The sequence below is a fragment of the Panulirus ornatus genome, chromosome 55, assembly GCF_036320965.1.
Source record: "Panulirus ornatus isolate Po-2019 chromosome 55, ASM3632096v1, whole genome shotgun sequence".
NCBI classification, from domain to species: Eukaryota; Metazoa; Arthropoda; class Malacostraca; order Decapoda; family Palinuridae; genus Panulirus; species Panulirus ornatus.
Genome location: NC_092278.1, coordinates 35,452,384 through 35,476,895, shown reverse-complemented (window position 1 = coordinate 35,476,895; position 24,512 = coordinate 35,452,384). Strand labels below are relative to the sequence as shown.

The 24,512-nt window shown below is 38.3% G+C and overlaps 1 protein-coding gene across 1 annotated transcript in view; it reads left to right on the top strand.

Moving 5' to 3' along the window:
- The first annotated feature begins 813 nt into the window (after positions 1-813).
- The window catches only part of Zw10 (Zeste-white 10), a 30,079-nt gene continuing 6,380 nt past the window's right edge, over positions 814-24,512 (top strand). The window contains exons 1-11 of the mRNA XM_071693411.1: positions 814-913; positions 4,199-4,258; positions 7,348-7,568; positions 7,731-7,910; positions 10,260-10,379; positions 11,283-11,488; positions 17,284-17,413; positions 18,715-18,822; positions 18,939-19,074; positions 21,237-21,412; positions 22,530-22,621. Coding sequence (XP_071549512.1) covers positions 4,225-4,258; positions 7,348-7,568; positions 7,731-7,910; positions 10,260-10,379; positions 11,283-11,488; positions 17,284-17,413; positions 18,715-18,822; positions 18,939-19,074; positions 21,237-21,412; positions 22,530-22,621 — 1,403 coding nt within the window. The 5' untranslated portion in view covers positions 814-913; positions 4,199-4,224. The remainder of the gene's footprint in view (positions 914-4,198; positions 4,259-7,347; positions 7,569-7,730; positions 7,911-10,259; positions 10,380-11,282; positions 11,489-17,283; positions 17,414-18,714; positions 18,823-18,938; positions 19,075-21,236; positions 21,413-22,529; positions 22,622-24,512) is intronic.

The following is a 24,512-nucleotide window of genomic DNA, read 5'->3' as shown; positions in this document are numbered from 1 at the left end:
AGCCTTCATGATAGTCAAATTTGTAATTTACATTGGTGGTCTTCCATAAGTTTTTGTCTTGAGTTACATTACTTTTCAATGTGTAGTTACTCCCTTTGGGACTTGTAGTAGTATACCTTGTCCTCAGTAATGTTTTGCATTTTACTTTCATTAACGTTATATGCTTGTAACATTTGGTTTTTTGTAATAATCCTCAAAAGTATTGCTCAGATGGGCATGTGGTTGTGGAGTGTGGAGACTAGAGAGAAATTTGTAAAATTCACGGTTAAGATTTTTAAGTATCTGGTATTAATCCTTTGTTATTTATTGAAAGACTCATGTTACGTCATGTTGACCAGTTTACTCAGTGACGCATGTTACGTCATGTTAATCAGTTGTAGTTTACTCAGTGACGCATGTTACATAGGCCTATATGAAAGATAATTCAGCGATGGGTTTCGAGTAGACAATGCACACCAGTTATTTTCTTTCACAAAATTCATTGAGTTTATAGACATAGCGGTTTGATGATGTGAACTGCTTCTTGCTGGACCGTTAAACATCAGGTGATGGTATACCTCAGTCAGTGAAATCTGGTGCACTATTTTTTTTCTGTTGTAAATTACGTGAACAGAATTTCCTCCAGAATCCTTCCCTGATCCATTTATTCTTTTTAACATTTTCTAGTCCTTATTAGGATTTAGGATTTTATCTTCCGAAGATTATTTTAATCTGCGACCAAAGCCTACAACACATAAAAAAAAAGAATCTGAAATAAAGATTTTTTTTTGAGTATGGTTGACTTGGCATAGGGGGCGCGTGCGTGCCCTCTACCGGCGGCTCTCGCAACTGACGCTTGATTTGTTTTGGCGCGTCCGACCAGCTGATGTTGTGTCGCTCTAACCCCTGACCAACGGCTGACATTTACAGGAGGGTTAGTCTAATTCCAAACTAGAATTAAGCCTGACTTACGATTACTTTAAGCTTAACTTAGTCATTTTATGTGGAAGATGATGGTAGGGTTATTGGCACTTAGCCTATCAGCTGGAGTAATAGTAGGGTCGGTGTAGCTTCATGAATTTTAATCTGTTTAATCTGTTGTGAGTTGTATGCAAACCAAGTAATGAATAATTTGATTTTAGGAGTCTCATCGTTACATAAAGTTAGGTGAAGATGAAGGCCTATCATCGTTTTGTACTGTACTGTACCGAGAATTCTCTTCTCCCACATTACTGGAGAAGACGAATCTGTTGACATTTGTTTACGATTTAGAAAAGCCATGATTATATCAATCACAACGATTTTAAATTCCTGTCTCATGTAAGGAGGGCTTCTAATCACAGGGAAATTGTTAAATTATGTCAATTGATTTTTTTTTTGTAAACTTTCACCAAACCAAACCTTAGGCAGATAGGGGGTCTCCTCCTTAACCTTAGGGGGATGGGTATTTGGCAGTCCACAGTTAGCGAAACAAAGCAGCTTGAGCCAGCCAAAATTTATCTACATGTAAGACATGTAAGAACTTGCAGTGTATTACCTTGATAAGATGATGGATATCAGTGACAAAAATCCATAGTAATCATATTTGTTTGTAACAAAAATACTCATATGACTGGCATTGGAGCGGCATAAGTCAATGTACTCATGGCAGAGGAAGATAGTGTCCCTCCTTATTGATTTGTATGTAATTTTATTTAAAAGATTTTCATAATTAATTGTGAAACGCTAACAAAGATGATATTTCAAAAAAGTATTTGAGAATATCCCACACACAGTGTAGTGGATATTTGGACTGCCACAGTGAATTGGTTAAAAACAATGTGAAAATAGGTTGTTAAGGCTTAGTCAGGCATTGTGTTGATATTAACTGTGGATATAGTAGTTTATTTTGTGTAATGCTGGTTTAGTATACAGAGAATGCATTAACAGTTGGTATGTATTATTGGACTCCTCGTGCACATGGTCAGTTGGTCATGCCACGAGTGAAAAGTCACCTTTGGTGAGTTTCGACATCATCAGTAGACTAAAAGGAGTACAAATTTGACCAAAAGATTTTCACTCCAAGTGAGCCCCTCCTTTTCCAGCTACAGATTGTAGAACACCCTTGAAGCAGCAAGAGTCCTGGGGTTATACCAGGTATAGTTAATCAGTAACAGATGGGAGCATGATTTAGAGCGTTATATTTCATTGAACCATGCTAAAGTCCTTGTAGAGTTATCAAGGAAAATGTAGGGTTGATTAATGTAAAAGTAGGGAAAGCTCTCATACGAAATTAAGAAAACCTATGAAAACCTATGAAAACCTCACTAATTAGCTATAAAAATAGATTGTAAAAATATGGTATAATTAAACTGTTGTGCTGCTGGGATCCCAGGAGAGTTAGGTCTGGTTTTTGGTATATGACAGCTTGTGTGTGATGCTCAGCCATGGATATGACTGGAATGTTTTGACAGAATATTGAACAGTAAGAAAAGATTCTGATAGGGAGGTTTCCTTCTGTTGGATTTTTACAATTGTATTATCAGCTTTCATATTTCTTAACTTTATCTCATCAGCAGCTGTCAAATGAAGGAATGTCAAGTTAGGTTTCTTGGGGTAGTGTTGAGCATACCGTTAAGCCACTTTAAAGGGCGAGGAGTAATAATCCAAGAAATACTTGATTTTCACTGGACGTGACATTCTCTAGGATGAACACTCCTGGGGAATGTAGTTTAAGTATAATGAATCAAGCTATATGATTTCTTGGTATTTGTAAGTCAAACCTGCCACCCTCATAGACTAAGGAGTCACCATTTATATATGTGTTTTGTGATTACAGAATTTAGTAAGTGTTTATGAAGATTTCTGTTGATAAAAGTTTCTAAGAAACATATTTCTATGTTACTGAAAGATTTTTCTTCATTTGACCTTTGTTTTCTTCTATATAATTTGATTATATCCATATTTGTTAGCTTTCTTTGCTCTTTCTTCAAGTTCTTCCATCCTTTCTTTACTTAGTACTGTTCCCTTTTTCTTTTAACATTCTCTTCTGTGTGTACAAAAATTTTCTCTCTCTGGATACCTTGATTTTCAATTCCCCTTATTTTCTCTTAATTAGTATTTAGGCTTCAGTTACATCCATTGTTTTCTTGTGAAATGTTGCTCTGTTAGCTTCACGTCTTTTTCATGTGAGACATCCAGCCAACATGTTTGTGTAATCAAATTATTTGTTTATTCCCAATGTGCTTTGTTATTTTAGAAATCTAGAGTATATGTCCAATGATTATTATGTAGAAGTAGTTGGTAAGGGCATTAGATAGAAAAAGCCATTAGGAACATTAGGTAGGAGCCTCTGCAAACACTACGTTGGACTTGCCCTTTGCCAGTGGTCTGTTAAGGGTGAGGCACTAAAGGCTAAGAAGTGGCACTGGAATTCTTTAGTTATGGAGACTCGGTTGCTGTGGCCACCCATTTGAGGGAGTTCCAATTGGAACAGGCGTCAGAGATATAGATATAGATAGTCCAGTTAGGGTTCTTGTCCATTCTTGTAAGTTTCATCTGTATTACCCATAAACCATATATATATATATATATATATATATATATATATATATATATATATATATATATATCATCGCTCCAATTCACTCTATTCCTTGCCCTCCTTTCACCCTCCTGCATGTTCAGGCCCCGATCACACAAAATCTTTTTCACTCCATCTTTCCACCTCCAATTTGGTCTCCCTCTTCTCCTCGTTCCCTCCACCTCCGACACATATATCCTCTTGGTCAGTCTTTCCTCACTCATTCTCTCCATGTGCCCAAACCACTTCAAAACACCCTCTTCTGCTCTCTCAACCACGCTCTTTTTATTTCCACACATCTCTCTTACCCTTACGTTACTTACTCGATCAAACCACCTCACACCACACATTGTCCTCAAACATCTCATTTCCAGCACATCCATCCTCCTGCGCACAACTCTATCCATAGCCCACGCCTCGCAACCATACAACATTGTTGGAACCACTATTCCTTCAAACATACCCATTTTTGCTTTCCGAGATAATGTTCTCGACTTCCACACATTTTTCAAGGCTCCCAAAATTTTCGCCCCCTCCCCCACCCTATGATATATAAATATTTATATATATATTTATATAAATAAAATAAATATATGAATAGTATATATTTATGTATATGTTCTTGCATGGTAAGATTGATATTAACATATTTTGCAGGTTTGTTGGAGGCATTCTTCTGGAAAATGTCTCTTGTTGCCGATGTTGTAGCATCAATCAGTAAGTATGGTACCTCTATCATTTTTTTATCTAATTCTTTCTTGCTCTCATTGTTCAGGGAATCAGGTACCCTTGACTTTGTTTTTCTTATTTTGAATTTTATTTCCAATCAAGAAGTTCATTGTTAAGTAAGGGTTTATCATTGTGCAGTAATTGTTGTTGCAAACTACATAAGTTGGATTACAATAACACACCTGCACAGGAGGCATCCCTACTATCTTTATGCTCTTTGAAGAAATGAACAACTTTGTGTTATTTTTTTATGTAATCATGAGTTGATGGAGTACCTTGGTAATAGCTAAAATCTTTCCTAAGAAAAAAAATGCCTATGTTATCTTTGCATATATCAGCCACTTCCTGTCCTTGCATTTATTCTTAGGAAGTAGCATTGCTACCCCACTGCTTCAGTGAGGTAGTGCCAGGAAAACAGACAAAAAAGGCCACATTCATTCACACTCAGTCTCTGTCTGTCATGTGTGGTTCACCAAAACCACAGCTCCCTATCGACATCTGGGCCCCACAGACCTGTCCATGATTTATCCTAGACATTTCACAAGCCCTGGGTCAGTCCATTGAGTACACATCGACCCTGGTATAAAAAAAAGTTCCAGTTCACTCTATTCCTTGCATGCCTCTCACCTTCCTGTATGTTCAGGCCCCGATTGCTCAAAGTCATTTTCACTCCATCCTTCCACCTCCAGTTCGGTCTCCCACTTCTTGTTCCCTCAACCTCTGACACACATATCCTCTTTGTTCAATCTTTCCTCTTTCTTTCACTCCATATGTCCAAATCATTTCAACACACCCTCTTCTGCTCTCTCGACCACACTTTTTATTTCCACACATCTCTCCTACCCTATCGTTACTTACTCGATCAAACCACCTCACACCATATATTGTCCTCAAACATGTAATTTCCAACATATCCACCCTCCTCCTTACAACCCTACCTATAGCCCATGCTTTGCCACCATATAACATTGTTGCCTATGCCATTTCAGCTAACATAAGAGTTCAGGGGTTAGTAGCCACATCATGACTTGATCTTATAGTATCTGAGAAGGGATTAGTCTGTGTCAGTTCCTTATGAATCATATAAATTCAGATCTCACCTATTAGCCATCACCCTATAGTGCTGGGTCCTCGCTTTAGCAATCCTATCATTTGATAAGGTGACACAAAGGAGTTTTGCTGGGGGAGGAAGTTCAGTTTGAATGTATGTTTTAAGATTTATCACTGAAGTTGCATGTAGAAATTAGGAGTAACAGTGAATAATTATACTATGGATAATGGGATGAAGTTATGTGAGAATGAGGTAGTATTGATTGCTGCAAAGGCTGTTCATTTGCAAAGGAAGGAGGCATTTGTCAGTGATGGAGTAGTAGGGTCATTTGAATACCCACAGGATATGAATATGTTGTCTAGGCCTTCCAGACTAAATTGAGCGGGACAGACAGACAGACTCTGTGCCCTCCCTCATCTGGTACATGACAATGTCAGTCAACCACTATGTGGTGAGGTGGCTAATGTATTAAGTTATACTATACCTGTGTTTTTTATCCTCTTGTGACAAATGTGGTCTTTCTTTGATAGTATGGAGTGCTCAGGAATTAATGAAACGAATTCACCTACAGGTATTGTTCTCTGTATGGCCCCTCTCTTCAAGGATGAGGCTGGTGTGGGCTATGTTGGGGATCATTAGTTTTGACCCCAGACCTAATGAAAGAAAAAGAGTGAGACATAACTTCTCATTAGATACTAAAACTGCAGCCTGGTCCAGTGGTTTCCAACCTTTTTGAGGTGATGGTCTAATATAGCTTACTGAAGAACTTTTGGCCTACCTCTTACTTTGTCATCCAGTAAAATGCATACATCAAGGGAAGTATATATGCTCATCAGAAATAGATAACAAAACTGAAAGACTATAAACATTCTAAAGTGATCATGTCAATATGCTGTGATGTCATGCAGATCATCAGCCATTTTGGTCTTTCAGAGGTGATTGCATATTGAACCTATGACACCCTTGGTGGCCCTTTGTTGGGAACCATTGGATTAGGCTGTTCATTTATGGTTAAGGTGCATGTGATATTTTATGGTACTAGCAGATTTATGCCCTCATATGCTAGCTGCTGCAGAAGGCAACCTTACCCTCCCACCTAGGCTTCCCCACCCTCCCTCTGTGGCTAGTACACCTTCACCTCACCACCACCATCACTTTCTACTTGGCTTTCACACCATCCCTCACCACCACTGCTACTCCCTCCTTCCCTGGCCAAGGCACCGTTCACCACTATCACTCTTTTTTCCCATGCTACCACATCATCCTTTGGCTATCGCACCCTCTCTACCTGGCCACCACACCTTTCCTACCACCACGGCCACTCTCTACTCCCCTAGGTACCAAGGCCTCCCTCACCATTGCCATGCCCTCCCTCCCAGGCCTCCACACTCACCCTAACCATCACCACTTCCTCCCTGATGACACCACTTGCTATCTCCCTGGCCACCACATCCTCCTTCACCACCACCATCACTTCCTCCCATCCAGCCATCACAGCCCTGAACGACACAGTGACATTGTTCAGACACAGTGACATTGTTCATTGATTTAATTACATACCCTTGTTATTTTCTTTATACTTCCCATATTACCAGCACATCTTTCTTGTCCAACTGTATGATAGTATGATATTTTACTGAAAATATATCTCCTCAGTGGACAGCAGTTCCTTTTCTCCCAAGAAAATGGATGAATGGTTTGCAACTTTGATGAAGGGTTAGTAGTTATGTGGCTAGCAGTTTCCTCAGTATGGCTGCAGATAGACTGATAGACAAGTGCCTTTTTGTAATATAGATATGTTGATGCTTCAGCATTCTTTGTGTTTATGTTTGATACTTACATGAAGATGTACTTTTGCATTAATTTTGACTTGGGGGATATGCATGATTTGGAACAAAATGTAGTTGTTAATGTTAAAAACAAATGGGATTATTTCTATCCTGTAATAGTTCAAGACTGAAGTAAAAATAACTAGTTTTAGCCTTCACATTACAAGCAATCATTTGATGATACCAATTTCTTTAAGGAAACAGAGGGGTTAGAGAGAAGACGGGCAAGCTTGGAGTTGATGGGCAGTTAGAGGAGTTGGTGAAAAAAGCTGAAGAGGCACGTGTAGGTGTGTTACAAGCTTTAGGCTCACGCTATGAAAAACTGACCACAGCTTTACATGATACAACACACCTTCATGAACGTGTCAGTGCTGCCCTTCAGGATCTTAGTAATCTTCATGAGTCAATTGAACAAGAGGTAAGGTTTGAGGAAAACTCCTTCAATGAAGTAGTGGTAATGTGTTAAAAATATTAGGCTTTTGCCATTGCATACAAGGTGATCATTAGTATGCATATTTCTATAAAGATTCATTAGTTATGTATTGGCTTTTAGTAATAATTATCTCTTTATATTTTTCAGGTGGTATATGGAGTAAAAGGAAGTGTTGGTGAGGTTGGAGGAGTGGTTCGACAGTGGAGGGAAGTTCTTGGGGGCCTGGAAGCCGCCAAAACTCTTCTTGAGATTCATACCCTTCTTGATGAAGCTCACAGTGCACAGCTCAACCATAGATTTCTCACCACTGCCAAAAATCTGGCTAAGGTGGAATAAGATTATTGTTTATGTTTTAGTTTTATTATTCTGATATAGCATATTGTTTGTAATTACTTATCTGTATTTTTTTTTTTTTTTTTTTTTTTTTTTTTTTCATACTATTCACCATTTCCCGCCTCAGCGAGGTAGCGTTAAGAACAGAGGACTGGGCCGCTGAGGGAATATCCTCACCTGGCCCCCTTCTTTGTTCCTTCCTTTGGAAAAAAAAAAAATGATATGAGAGAGAAGCATAATTTTTGTAATTAGGTACATGTAAGTTTTGTATCTATTTGTATGTTATAATGAGAGAGTTCCACACTTGGGACCCTGGCTCGAACTTTCTTTAACATTCCACTCATCCATTACATAGTTTCTGAGATGTTTCATATTTAATTTCATGTTATGGCCTGAGGTTTTTGCTTTATACCTTCCAAAAAACTTCCCTGCTGATACCATGATGGATTAACCCTTTTACTCCTTTACACATATGTCTTGCACTTGAGACCAGAGTCCTACACACGTTTGAGATATGTGCTCATATTTCCCACCCCAATTTAAATCCAGAGCAATTGTGAGCCATGCATGTGAGTAAAAACTTATATGTCTCTAGCTGAAATAATTATTATCTGTGTGTCTAGGAACCACAGTCATAAACAGTTAGTGACATGGGAAGAGGTAAGATGCAATTTTGATGGAAAGCATATTTTAAAGAAATATTGTAATGATAATTACTGTATTTGATTTAATCCCCGTGATGACACCAAAGTGGTGAAAATAGACTCTTAGACTATTGTGCTGCTAAGGAAACTGGAAGAGATTACAGCTGTTAATGAAGTTTCTTCACATGTTTTAACATGTTGAATCAATTGATGAGGTAACTTTCCTTTTTCATTTGTTGATTTGTGGATTTATGTATATTTTGAAAAAACTTCTGGTCAGATCAAAGGGAATGCAAAAATTTGCCAAGCTAAGGACTGAAAATGTTGAAGATTTCAAGTATGTGATCATGTCACCACTTGTTCTTCTCTCGTTCATGATGGACATAATTATGACCTATAGCCTATCACTGTAACTCTGCTTTATTTATTCTGTTATAATCTTTGTCACAATCCTTTGGATGTTCTGTGTGAATTCTTTGTCATTCTTTAAATGTGGTAATCAAACATGAGAACGACATTTTAGTTTTAGTTTATCATTGGATATGACAAGGTTGCTTAATATTTCCTCATCCATGTACTTGGAGGCAATTCTAATACTTGTCAGCAGACATTTTGTCACCGTAACATATTTTCCTACAAAATTCATGTCAGGGCTTTCTTACACTGTATCCTATTGTCATATTTTTGCTTAACTCATGTTCAGTTTTATATGTCATGTATCACACCAATTTTAGAGTTTGCCCTGTTTCCTGTAAATCGATGCAGTCCCTATCACTCTTTACTTTCCTCATGACTTTTGGCATCAAATGCAAACTTTATCGGGTATGAGTCTAGTTCCTTTAGCAAGTCATGCACATAGATCAAGAAAGGCAGTGGTTCCAGGACTGAAATAACATTTTGTCATACCATTGGTGACTCTAACACTTTTCATAAAGGCTCCTCAGGCAAGCATCCTCTGTTCCCCATCAGCATTGAAAGAGTCCTCCTTATTCATGCCATAAAGATCCAGTGTCTTTACCAACCTTTTATGTAGTAGTTTCACATGGTCTCTGACATTATACACATTCTTCTGTACCTTCTATCTAAAAAGAGCTCTCCCCCTTAGAAGATCAAGATAATAGTTGTGCATGATCTTTCCATGAGTCAGTGTTGTTTCTCACTTTGCAAGTGGTCATCCATTTGCTTTTTGATTAACAATATTTTACAGACTATATTGGCCTGTAGCTCAGCACAACTTTGTAGTAGGTGTTCTTAAAAACTGACATGACGTATGCCACTCATCCACTCCTTTAGCACTTGACCTTCCTGTGGCAACTTCTTGAACAGTTTTTCAAGCTCATCAACACACTTCTTACAGACACATGGTAAAACTTTGTGAAATCCATGATCCTCATATGGGTTCGGGCCCCCTAGTAGTTTGTGTTTCTTCTGGTAAAACTGTATTTTGATCCCCCACTGTGCTAGTGCTCTCTGAGGTGGTCATATGGCTTTGTCTGTAAATGAGAAAAAAGAGTATGTTCATTGAGTAGGACTGCTGACAAAAGATTTTTTGTTATGAAGTAATGGACCCCATTATTGAATGTCTCTTGGTAATTGGTAAAATTAGTATAGAGTATGCTTAGTTCAACGTAAGTGGCATTTAGTCAGGTACATACAGTTTTTGAGGAAACTTGAATCCCCTCATTATTTTTTTTCACAGGTAGAGAAGTTATTGCAAGAAAGTAAAGAAAGTGAAGTGGAGGGGGAGCTAGATATAGTAACTATTCTGCAAGAAGAATTGATTGTTCGAAGAACACAACTGGTATACACTATTGGTGAGGTATGTAACTGTTAAGACCTTACTGACTGTTTTTATGTTTTCTTTCCTAAATTTATATTGAACTAAGATTTGCATGTACAGTATAAGGTTGTGTGCATTTCATTTCATCTTCCCTGTTGACATTGCATCATAGAAAAACACCTGTGTCACTAACATGCTGCTAGAATGCATGTGGTACTAGTGCTCACTCTGGAACTGGCCAGAATCCAATTTTTGTACATGCAAAATTTATTTCAGCTTTTTGCCAGTTTTATTAGTTCTTCAAAGCAACATCAGGTTCTCTAACAAAGAAGAATTCCCTCTAAAGAAACTCAACAGATTGAGTCAGGGAACTAAGTTAAAGATGTTAAGAACATGTGAAAATAATGAGAACCTTAGTGCTTTACAAACCAGACTCTGTGAAGGATTCGAGGATATGTGCTCTTAAGAAGAGTAAAGACAAAATTAGGGGCACTGTTAAACAGTCTGTTTGATCTTCAGCTAGGACTGTGAAAAGAGAGAGAAACCCAGCATTTTAAAAAGCTGTAGAACCAAATATTTATAACAATAAAACGAGAATTCTGATTGAGATCAATTGTAAGGAGTTTTTTGAGTAATCTTAATCATTCATACAAAGCAGCCTTGCAGATGTGGGAAATGGCAAACAAGTATATAATAAGTAATGATGTTTTTATATGTGAATTGGGAAATCTGTTCTTTATTTCAAGTGAGCATTCAGTTTTTATCAGGTTCAGGTTTTAAAGGAATTTTAAGCTTCTTGCAGTCATTATACAAAATATATTTTGTTCATGCAAGATTTTATTTCAGCAAACTTAAGCTCTTTCAGATGTACTATATGTGATAAGTTTTCTATATCAGACATTCAGTATATATTAAATTGTAATTTTTTTTTACTTATTTTAGGTTTGGGGTGACACAGTTAAATGGAATGAAGAACATTTAGGTGATGGCTCACGTTCAGTGACGATGTTGATTCACTTGACTAGTAGGAAGTCATCAGAAGATGGCCTTGAGGAGTTGCGACAGATGCTAGGAGCTTTATACTTATTAGGTGAGCTGCAGCGACGGGTTTCAGGTCTCGGCAAGAATCTCATGAAGCATTTCTTTAGGTAAGATACATTATGTGTACAACCTAAATTAGGTTTGCTTCATTGTTAGCTGTGGCTGAATGTCTGACTCAGGAATTCTTCCTCATCTAGAGTGAAAACTAATTTGTACAGATTCCAAGTCCTTGTAGAATTTCTATTCTTATTTGTCATTTCACATCTCTACTGGAAAAGACCTTTTCTCTTCAAGGTGGTGTTTCACATGCATGAGGTATGTTTTTTAGGAATATTAGTGTCAGGACTTTCCAGCCTCTAGTATTTTCATAAAGGAAGTGCTGGTTGTCTCACCCTTTGCCAACTACTTAGTTGTGATTGTGGTAGTTCACTCGTTTTGGGTTTGGCCTCCGCTGATCAGCAATTGCCACCAGGATGACGCCATTGACCCACTCACTGCCATTGTAATTATTAGAGCTCACAGCGCACAGATCATGGGCACTAACCCAAAAGTATTCATAGTAGGCACCGAGTAAAGATGGTGAGTATTAGTTGGCAGGCAGCCACCAACTAGGGAGTTATATTACCATTACTACCTGCCAGGGTATTAGGAGGGTTAGTGATGGGTGAGTAGTGAGCCAATGCTTCACTGATTGTTGCACTCCTCTAACCCAGGTAGCTGTCTTTTCCTTCTGCCTCTTCCACATGTGGACTACTGGTATTCTTCCCTCAAATATACAATCGCAAACATACGATCGCTCATTTTCACACTTAACTCTTGACAGAACTTGACTCATGCAACTCATTCTTTGTAACTCTAGACTTTCCTGCAGTGAGTAGTATGCATTAGCCCTGCTATTTGGCAAAATGGTAAGAACATTAGATAAAAGTAGTAGGTAGGAACATTAGGCAGGAGCTTTAAGTAGTAGTTTTTTTTTTTTTTTTTTTTTTTTTTTTGCTTTGTCGCTGTCTCCCGCGTTTGCGAGGTAGCGCAAGGAAACAGACGAAAGAAATGGCCCAACCCACCCCCATACACATGTACATACATACGTCCACACACGCAAATATACATACCTACACAGCTTTCCATGGTTTACCCCAGACGCTTCACATGCCCCGATTCAATCCACTGACAGCATGTCAACCCCGGTATACCACATCGGTCCAATTCACTCTATTCCTTGCCCTCCTTTCACCCTCCTGCATGTTCAGGCCCCGATCACACAAAATCTTTTTCACTCCATCTTTCCACCTCCAATTTGGTCTCCCTCTTCTCCTCGTTCCCTCCACCTCCGACACATATATCCTCTTGGTCAATCTTTCCTCACTCATTCTCTCCATGTGCCCAAACCATTTCAAAACACCCTCTTCTGCTCTCTCAACCACGCTCTTTTTATTTCCACACATCTCTCTTACCCTTACGTTACTTACTCGATCAAACCACCTCACACCACACATTGTCCTCAAACATCTCATTTCCAGCACATCCATCCTCCTGCGCACAACTCCATCCATAGCCCACGCCTCGCAACCATACAACCATACAACAGTAGAAGTAGTAGGTAGGAAAATTTAAGTGGGAGAATTAGGTAGAAGTTTGAGGTTGGAACATTAGGCAAGATCTTTAAGTAGATACATTACGTAGAAGCATTTTGTTGGAACATTTTGTAGGAGCCTCTGGAAATGCTATGCTAGAGTTGTCCTCTGGCAGTGGCCTGTTAAAAGTGGGGTACTAAAGGCTAAGAAGCAATAATGGAGTTCACCAGTTATGGTGATTATTTTGGTATGGTCATCATTTTTAGGGAGTTCCAGGAGGGAATGGGCATCAGAGATATAGTTATATAGATAGACTGAGAATAGGTTTTTCAAAAGAGAGGGGAAGGAAGGACAAGACAAGAAAACCTGGAAAAAGGATCGTGAGACACCACATAGGAAAGAAAAGGTTATTCAAATTTCAAAGATTCCATTCCTTTCCTCTGTAGTCTATTCCATGAGCATGAAAGCATGTCCACATGAAGAAGGTTTTAAAGAGGAACTGTTAGTTAAGACTAGGCCCAAGTGAAAGAAAAGAGAAAAAGTGATGATTTGAGGGTACACTGGAATCTGACTGTCTTGAGGGAGGAATCCTTAGAGCCACACAGGATAGATCCACATCATCTAAGCTAAGGTACCTTGTGAGAAGTTAGAGGAAAAATGCCAAATACCCATTTTCTTTGTTTTGTTTAACAAAAAGTTATTAAGGAAGGCTAAGGTAGAGGTCACCATATTCAAATCATGAATTTTAGCATAAAGCCCAGGTTGAACCATTTAAATGAGTTTCTTAATCCACCTTGAGATATTCCTCACCAAAAGGGCTTTTAGGGTCGTGGGATGCTCAAATGCACTGTTACCTCAGTAATCTCTGGTCACAAGGTCTTTGAGAGGTACAACTAGGCAAAGGCATGATGCTATCTCAAAGTCTTTGGAAGGTGGATGACAGTAGGGATATTTCTAAATCTAATAGTTTCATTGTTGCCAGAAATATAGGGCTTGGGCTTTTCTTAATGCATAAAAAAATTATAGATGCTACCTAAGATAGCTGCTCACAGTAATAAAAAAAAACCTTTGCTTGGAATAGTTGAATTATGGGTGCACGCTCAAATCATGTAAGATTTTCAGAGGTAGAGAAACAAGTTTTCTCATCTTAATAGGTGTATCCCCCCTCCTCGTGTATTTACAAGGTATAATTGATATATGATTATCCCTGGGGATAGGGGAGAAAGAATACTTCGCACGTATTCCCTGCGTGTCGTAGAAGGCGACTAAAAGGGAAGGGAGCGGGGGGCTGGAAATCCTCCCCTCTCGTTTTTTTTAATTTTCCAAAAGAAGGGACAGAGAAGGGGGCCATTTGAGGATATTCCCTCAAAGGTCCAGTCCTTTGTTCTTAACGCAACCTCGCTAATGCGGGAAATGGCGAATAGTATGAAAGAAAGAAAGAAAATTGATATATGATATGGGACCTGAAATGGTAGATAGTTTCCTCATTCATACCCTGGCATAACATTGGTATGCTAGACATGATATGATTCCAAAGGAAAGTCTATTTACTGTTGTATTTCCTAACAGTGACTGGGATGTGGAGTGATCTTGTCTTGCGAATTTAATGGAAGACAAGATCTCAAAATAGCACCTTAATGATTACTTGCTAATGGCAACCAAATCCTCTAGATTTTGGTAGAATGATGCCACCCGCAACTTAGAGATGATTGATATGTTGTCAGTATACCAACTTGGGTTGTTACATGTACGGCATACTTTTTCCCCTCGAGTGATAACACAGGGATCAGGTTAATTTGCCTCAATAGTATCCTCATGGTACACTTAGAGCTTCAAGTACATGTACTGGGGATTTATTTAAAAGATCTTTTGCTTGTGCACCTTTGGTTGTTATTGCTGCACCTTTTTGGTGTTTTCAATGCCCAAATTAAAATTATATCTGTTTTCCTGTGGCTTGTTGGGATCAAAGGAAGGAACTAAGTAGTTTAGGCCCACACATTGCAGTTTAACACTGATAAATTTTTGAGCCAGGTTCAGTCATAGGGGTATTTGTATGTCTCTTGCATCTTTGGGCCTCTACCATGTGACTGAATTACAGTCAGGCTAATGCCTTGGGGATAAGACTTTATTATTATTATTGTTTGGTAAACAGAGAAGAGGTAGTAAAAGCTTTGCGGAAGATGGAAGCCGGCAAGGCAGCAGGTTTGGATGGTATTGCAGTGGAATTTATTAAAAAAGGGGGTGACTGTATTGTTGACTGGTTGGTAAGGTTATTTAATGTATGTATGACTCATGGTGAGGTGCCTGAGGATTGGCGGAATGCTCGCATAGTGCCATTGTACAAAGGCAAAGGGGATAAGAGTGAGTGCTCAAATTATAGAGGTATAAGTTTGTTGAGTATTCCTGGTAAATTATATGGGAGGGTATTGATTGAGAGGATGAAGGCATGTACAGAGCATCAGATTGGGGAAGAGCAGTGTGGTTTCAGAAGTGGTAGAGGATGTGTGGATCAGGTGTTTGCTTTGAAGAATGTATGTGAGAAATACTTAGAAAAGCAAATGGATTTGTATGTGGCATTTATGGATCTGGAGAAGGCATATGATAGAGTTGATAGAGATGCTCAGTGGAAGGTATTAAGAATATATGGTGTGGGAGGCAAGTTGTTAGAAGCAGTGAAAAGTTTTTATCAAGGATGTAAGGCGTGTGTACGTGTAGGAAGAGAGGAAAGTGATTGGTTCTCAGTGAATGTAGGTTTGCGGCAGGGGTGTGTGATGTCTCCATGGTTGTTTAGTTTGTTTATGGATGGGGTTGTTAGGGAGGTGAATGCAAGAGTTTTGGAAAGAGGGGCAAGTATGCAGTCTGTTGTGGATGAGAGAGCTTGGGAAGTGAGTCAGTTGTTGTTCGCTGATGATACAGCGCTGGTGGCTGATTTATGTGAGAAACTGCAGAAGCTGGTGACTGAGTTTGGTAAAGTGTGTGAAAGAAGAAAGTTAAGAGTAAATGTGAATAAGAGCAAGGTTATTAGGTACAGTAGGGTTGAGGGTCAAGTCAATTGGGAGGTAAGTTTGAATGGAGAAAAACTGGAGGAAGTAAAGTGTTTTAGATATCTGGGAGTGGATCTGGCAGCGGATGGAACCATGGAAGTGGAAGTGAATCATAGGGTGGGGGAGGGGGTGAAATTCCTGGGAGTCTTGAAGAATGTGTGGAAGTCGAGAACATTATCTCGGAAAGCAAAAATGGGTATGTTTGAAGGAATAGTGGTTCCAACAATGTTGTATGGTTGCGAGGCGTGGGCTATGGATAGAGTTGTGCGCAGGAGGGTGGATGTGCTGGAAATGAGATGTTTGAGGACAATGTGTGGTGTGAGGTGGTTTGATTGAGTAAGTAACGTAAGGGTAAGAGAGATGTGTGGAAATAAAAAGAGCGTGGTTGAGAGAGCAGAAGAGGGTGTTTTGAAATGGTTTGGGCACATGGAGAGAATGAGTGAGGAAAGATTGACCAAGAGGATATATGTGTCGGAGGTGGAGGGAACGAGGAGAAGTGGGAGACCAAATTGGAGGTGGAAAGATGGAGTGAAAAAGATTTTGTGTGATCGGGGCCTGAACATGCAGGAGGGTGAAAGGAGGGCAAGGAATAGAGTGAATTGGATCGATGTGGTATACCGGGGTCGACGTGCTGTCAGTGGATTGAATCAGGGCATGTGAAGCGTCTGGGGTAAACCATGGAAAGCTGTGTAGGTATGTATATTTGCGTGTGTGGACGTGTATGTATATACATGTGTATGGGGGTGGGTTGGGCCATTTCTTTCGTCTGTTTCCTTGCGCTACCTCGCAAACGTGGGAGACAGTGACAAAGCAAAAAAAAAAAAAATTATTTTCATTATTATTATGATATAAGCCTAGGACCCCTTCTCTAGGGATTCTTGCAGCTTTAGTGCACGACAAGTAGCAGGGAAAGATTGGACCCCATAAGTGTGAGATTCTTGACAGTACTGTACAGTGATACAACCTCAATGAAAGTGACCTTTCACTTGTGGTGTAACCATGAGCAGATGGCATCTGTTAATTTCTTTTTTGATTAGACTATACAGTAGTAGGTCAGATTCTTTAAGATTTGTTAGATATCATGACTAAGCTGGATTGTAGGTTGTTAGATGTCTAACATAGTTAGCACTTGGTTAGACTCTCTGATCTGGGAAAATGCCACTTTTTAGGAGGCTGCCTAAAAGTAGTTGGTTCCATTTGTAATTCATTTGAATAATTATAGAGTTCATTTATGTCTCTAATGATAAGTGATACAAGGATTTTTTGTTTTTCATATTTGTTCAGGACCATCATCACCAGTGATGCTGAAGTGAAAGTAACAGAACGCAGTGACGGATATGCTATTCAGGTTACTCAGCCAGGAAGTACTGTACCAAAGTCCTATGCAACTACTGTATTAGTGCGGCTACAACAGGTTTGTTTTTCTCATACATCATAGAAACGATGTGTTATATACAGCCTATATATTCAAAAGTTGGGTGCCATGTTCATACAGCTTTTGTATTTCATTAATTACTCTAAAAATAACTTCTTTTCTGCTATAGTAAGATCTATCAAGAACAGTTGAACAATGGCGTCATCTGTACACACTCACTCTCCCACTGTCAAATATAACTTACATGGTTTACCCTGACTGCTTCATGTGTCCTGGTTCACCCCAATGATAGCACATCCCACCTCTCTCCCACAGTGATCCTGGTCCATTCTATCCTATGTTTACCCTGGAGTAAAATACCCCTGAGACCTTAAATACTTGTGTGACAGGCCTTGATAGTTTCTATAGATTCATCATAGTTAACTAGACTTGGTTTTCAGCATTTCTTTGACTTCTTATAAAGTCTATACCTATTTCTTTCCTCATGGGCAATCTTCATTTAAGTGTGACAAGATTTACAGTATAATGGGGCCAGAAAAGTAGCCACATTTTAAGAACATATTTTGATGATTCAGAAACCATGGCTGCACTCCTTAGATGGAGGAGGAAGTTCTTGCTGTTTTGCAGGTGTCACCCATAAATACTTTGATTTCCTTTTTTCTTTGTTTTCCCCTAACATCATATGTTTTTAAGAAATATTAATGCTAGTTTTGGGAACTTTTATTGATTTGTCGTGATTAAATGTAGTTGGAGGTCTAAGTACCATTTTCATACTTTAATAAAGAGCTTTCACTCCTCAAGAATGAAGCTGAAAATTATTTCTGTGTCCAAGGGGTTGTCTTTAGTCTATCCTCTTTTGTTATTGGTGACTGAATTGTCCATCTTCATAGTTAAACTTACCGGGAAAAATGAGAAAGTATGAAGTTTTTATAATTGTGGAATTCCTTTCATTTTAACACGCTTGATATAGGTTGGGGATGAATTTAGAGGCTGTAGATACTTGATCTGCTCCATGAAATTGGGAATAGAGAATTTAATTATAGAATGATAGATGAATCGTTCATATGCTGTATATAAAACAATCTGTGCAACTCTTAGCATTTTTGCTTTAGTTGATCAGTAAGGAATTATTACAATTTCACTTGTTCTGAGGCCTTCATTTCTAATTTTTTTTTTTTTTTTTTTTTTTTTTTTGAGAGAGAGAGAGAGAGAGAGAGAGAGAGAGAGAGAGAGAGAGAGAGAGAGAGAGAGAGCATAGCACATGAAATCTGGGAGTCTTATGATTATTGAATGTTGCCATGTAATGTATTCCTTTTCATGATCATAATTTTTTTCCCCAGGTGTTTCTGATGTTACATAAAACTCTACTGTGTATCAAGGTCCACGCAGATGGTAATGCTAGTACAGGTGGTGAAGATATATCTCTAATGCAACTTCTCGGTAAAGAGGTGAGTAGATGTATAGTGCAAGTCAGTCAGTAATCTCCCAATTGAGATTTATTGTAATCAGTCTTATTTGGCCACCTGACTGGTATAACTTTCCTCATGCAAAATGTTTTTGTCAGATTGGACAAGAATTCAAAGAAGTACTGATAAAGGACTGCCTAGCAGAAGCTGTACCTTACAGTAGAGCACAACTAGATGACTATGAAGAAGTAAAAAATGCTACTGAAGATTTTCAGCAACTTCTTAATAAAAATGGTGAGGTCTTTGTAATTTTTTGATTGCCAGTGAAATGTACAAGTTTTATTTTGGAATTTTTAGATGAATTTTATCATCTATAATTTAATAGTTAACTACTGAGATTTTCATGTGAAGATGTACTTGATACTCAATGTAAACAGGAATGGAGTTAAAGATAACTAATAGGTAGATGAGTAGACAGACTGAAGAGTGATGTAGTTTTTATATCTTAAAGAATTTTTACATGTTATTTCTTTGCAAAATTCTGGTCCAGTTTCCTTTTTATGGTGGTTGAAAGCATATGACAGATCTGACAGAAAGGCTTTATGGAAGGTGGAATAAGCATATTGGGTCAATAGATAGTTGTAAAATGTAGTGAGGAGTTTTTACTTGCAGTAAATGGAGAATGGTCATTGGTTTCTGGTGAAGGTGGGTCTCCATCAAGGATGTTTAACATGAACATGATTGTTTAATAGGAAGTGAATACAAGTGTCTTAGAGTGAGGAATGGGTCTGTGGTATGTTGGGGAGGCATTGGAGGTGGATAAGTTACTTTTTGTATATGCATAACTTTACTGCCTAGTAGACTCCAGGGAGAAACTCCAGAAGTTGGTGACAGTGTTTAGGAAGGTTTGTGAAAGGAGAAAAGTGAAAGTAAATATGACCAAGATAGAATACTGAGGTGCTGCAGGGATATAAGACATGATGGTTAGAATGTAAGTTGAAAATGTAGGACAGCTAAAACCTGTATGAAGGCACTTGCTACAGGCCCAGACAACATATCAGACTTTGACAAAAATACCTTGGCCCTTTTTGCAGCCCAAGTAGTTGCAGATGTCTTCATCCACTCTTGGCTACACACCAAAATCCCTAGCATTTAGAAAATTACCAACATAATGTTATTCCTAAAACTCTCCAAACTACCCAACTCCCCATTGTTGTACTGCCCTACATCACTTTTGTCCTGTGTCCAGTCCCCGTGAAAAACTGATACACTACATCCCTCTCTCACCTACCCATCCACTCCATGACCACACTACACACTGACCTCACACAACATATCCTAGATGCCTTGAACCAACCACAGCCCCCTTTCACAGTAGCAGTAGCTTTCAGCACTGTGTTACTCACTTGGAACAATGGATCACTTAGAAAGTTTGCATTTCCACAGAAGTCTTTGTTCACTTGTAGCCCTCAGTGAACATGAATCCGAGCACTTTAAATGGACAATCACTCCCATTGAATAAAACACCTACTATTCTAGACACCACATATGAAACACGCATATCATTCTATCCCCAAACCAATAACTACACAATAGCAACACATGATATAAAGGGATAGTGTGAAGGTATCGAATTTAGCCTTAATATAGAGAAATGGACGAGGGTGGATATGTAATATAAAGGTATAGTATGAAGGTATAGAATTCTCAGCCTTAATATAGAGAAATGGATGAGGGTGGATATGTTGGCAATGAAATGCCGAAGAATGGTAAGAGTTTTAAGGTGGTTGGTCATGTACAGAATGATATTGTAAGAGTGAGATGTGATGGTAAGCACAATCTAACAGAGAGCTGAGCAGGTGTGCTGAAATGGTTCAAACATATGGACAGGTTGAGTGGAGTGGAAGGGGGAAAATGAGAATGAGAAAGGAGGATGGAGTGAAGGAGGCTTTAGGATATCAGAGACAACACTCAGAGAGACAGGTGTGGATTTAATTGATGTGGTATATAAGGACAATGTGCTGTCATTAGGGTGAACCAGTGTTTATGAAGCAGTCAAGGTAGACCATGGAATAGTTTGTGGGTTTGGATGAGGATTGTTGGCTCTGATTTCAGTAGATTATACAGGAAAGTTAAAAGAGTGGATGTATATAGTTGAGGCCAATGTTTGTTTGTTCATGATGGTACTTTCCCCAGGCAAGAGAAGCAGTTAGGCATGAAAAACAATCACTACATTTTCTCATTCACCTTTCTGTTTTCATCTGTGTGATTTACCTTAAATGTTATTCCCTTAAAAAGAACAGTAAGCATTATTTCATTTGGTTTATGCAGAACAGGATGTTAGGAGTCTCAGAGGTACTTGAAGATTCTGCATGAGGTTTTTATTTTCATAAGAATCTTTTGTATTTATTACTGATTAAGGTATATGAGGATATTAATATGCACAAATTTCTCAGGTTTTTATGATGCAAAGGATAAGTCTGTAATAGAATATGCAGCCAATGTTGATGTTGTCTTTAGCAACAAGGCTTGTGCACACATACTGGAGCGAGCACGTGAGCTAATGAAGAGACCTGTACATGTTACAGTCTGTATCACTCCACTAGAACCAGATGGGCCCCTTGTTATACAGGTATTTCTTAAGTGTTTATTTTATTTTGCTTTTTCTAATTCTTTATATAGCTTGCAACAGGGGTCAGTTATCTTGAAGTCATTTTTGTTAGCAACTGTGTTTAATAGGAAAAGGGTAGTAAACATTCTCTGCCGCATATTATTTTCATATTTACACAAATATAAGCTGCTCAATTCTAAGTTGCAGGGTGAGTTTTGTACATATATTTTGCAAAAAAGCTTGGACCTCAGTTCCAAGCTACATCCCAGAGTTAAGCCACCACTTTGGAAACAAGCATAAAAGAAAATAAGAGCATTTATTTGAAATATTATATTTTTATCATAAACCTAGATGCGTGGATACACAAAGTCTGTGCAAATGCTACAGTGTATGCACTGTTATGTAACTTTGAAGCAAGTATTTTGATATTTACCGTAGATAGTTCCTGTATATCCCTGTATATCTTGTATAATCTCTTGATATTTCTAGTCATATTTTTCACTTTCAGTACAGTATGCTGTTCTGTGTTACTTAAATACATTATAGATTATTTTCTCTTGTCATATCTCATTAGAAAAATCCATTTTTTTTTTTTTTCATACTGATAATTTTTCTTTGTCACTAGCTCATATCCACTCTGTAGCTGTCATGTATAATGCACCAAAACCAGAGCCCCCCATCCACAAATCAGGCATCACAGACCTTTTTGTGGTTTTCCCCAACAGCTTCACATGCTCAGGTTCAGCCTGTTGACAGCACGTCATATTGTATTCTTATGTGAGCATTGGCATTTTGGTGTATTTTGTACGATAGAAAATACTTGTTTATTACTCTTAATATTTCTGGACTTGTTTTTAGCACATACAGAACCGTGACAGGGGTACATCCACTTTCATAGCACTTCTAGTTTAACATTGAGGCTGGTAGTTTTTCCTTGTCTTTTATGCTGTTTTCAGTCTTCCCTTACTTTGTCACCATTCTCCTATCCCCTGTGTTCATATTCATAACACCTCAATACCACAATGTTTTTAAATGACAACTGGCTTCCTATTGCATCTTTTCCTTTATATGTTCAACTAGTTTGTTGTATCTTCCCCTGAAAGTCCTCTCATCAATAAATTTTTCTAAATGCTTCCAGGATGAAACTGGTAGAAAATTGGAGAAAAGCACTTTGAGACTGGAGAAGCTACTTGCTGCAAAGACTTTTAATTTACCTAAATGTCAAATAAGGTAAGTAGATTTTACTTTATGTAGTACATATTAACAGGAAGGTGGGTATCATATTTACTTGAATAGAAGCTGCGGGTTTTGGCTCACATCAGTTTTCAGTGTTATAAAATTTTTCAAAGAGTAGCCTCTTCCTCTTCTAAACCTGTTTTAAAAGAATACCACTTGGGATATGTTTTACCCTCTTCCCCAACCCATTGTGGGAGAGTCAAAATAACTGTATTAGAAAATCTTCAGTACTTGGTTAATAGATCATTAGGTTTATTTTAAATCCAGATGAATGGATATGTGAGTTGTGCAAACATTACAGCATTTATTCTTGTATTTGAGCTTAAAACTTGAGCATTTTGTTGTATGTTTATAGAAGAAAATACCTGCTCATAAATCTCTTAATACATCTGTACATATTTTCTCATACAATACAGCATGTACTTTGTGTTATTTAAGAGCTTTAGATAGTGTGATACGCAAACAGAGTTTGTTTTGATTCATAGTTCATCTATTTGTGCATCAAGGTTTAGTATAAACAAACATGGCATGGTAGGTTGTAGTTAGTAGGCAGTCAATAACTAGGGAGGTATGTTACCAGTACTACCTGCCTGGGTATTGGGAGGGTTAGTGACAGTTGCACTTCAGTGGTTGTCAAGTTGTCCTCCTCTGACCCAGGTAGTTGTCTTTCCTTTCTGTCTCACCCACTTGTGGACTACTGGCTTTCTGTCCACAAACATGCAATCTCTCCTTGTTACACATAACACTTGACAACACTTAACTCACCCAGCTCATTCTTTGTAACTCTAGATCTCCGTGCAGTGAGCTCTATGCGCTAGCCCTGCCTTTTGGCAAAATGGTAGCAGTAGTAGGTAGGAACATTTAGGCTGGAGCATTAGGTAGAAACATTAGTTAGAAGTATTAGGCAGGAACATTAGGTAGAAACATTAGTTAGAAGTACTAGGCAGGAGCATTAGGTAGACACATTAGATAGGAGTAGTCAGTTGGAACATTAGATAGGAGCCTCTACAAACACTGAACTAGAGGTTCCCTCTGCCAGTGTTAAGGGTGAGGCACTAAAGACTAAGAAGCAGCACCACCAGTTATGGAGACTCTATTGTCATGGCCATTCCCTTCAGGGAGTTCCCAGTTGGAACAGGCATCAGAGATGTAGATAGACAGATAGAAACATGGCGTATCCTCACATGACTTTCCTCCACCTGTTGAGTTTTTTAGATAAGTTTTAAAGATCTCCTTGATGACAATGGTAATTGGTTCTTCACAAAATAAGTAAGAGCCTAGCATGTCCTAAGTCACACCAGCCACATTATAAGATTATTGGTCTTAGTGTAAAAGTGGATATACTAATGTGATATGAGAGTGGATGAACTCTTTTCGATAAAGTGGTTTGTTTTGTCATGTGATACTAATCATTAGTGTAATCAGATAACACACAGAACAGCGTGTAGTGCTTCTTGTGAAAATGTGTCTAGAAATATTAAGGGATGAATAAACAGTATTCTATGATAAATACACATCAAAATGTTCAAGATTTTAGCTTACATGTAGTGTTCATATAGTTCATTTACCCATGCATCCTGAATTAGTATAAACAATCATGACATCTCACATGCCTTTCCTCCACCTGTTGAGTTTTTTGCTAAGTATTAAAGATTTTCTCGTGTTACATCATGTTAAATGTCTTTTTGGCCCTCTTGAACTGAGGAGGAGCCCAATGTCTACTAAGTTTTGCCAGGGACATGGAAAAACTACCAGTCTTAATGTATAACTGAATGTGCTAAATGTAATATGAAATTGGATGAATTCCTTTCAATAAAGTTCTTTGTTTTGCCATATGACAATGATTACAATGTTTCCAGAAATGTTAGAGATTGCTAAAAACAGG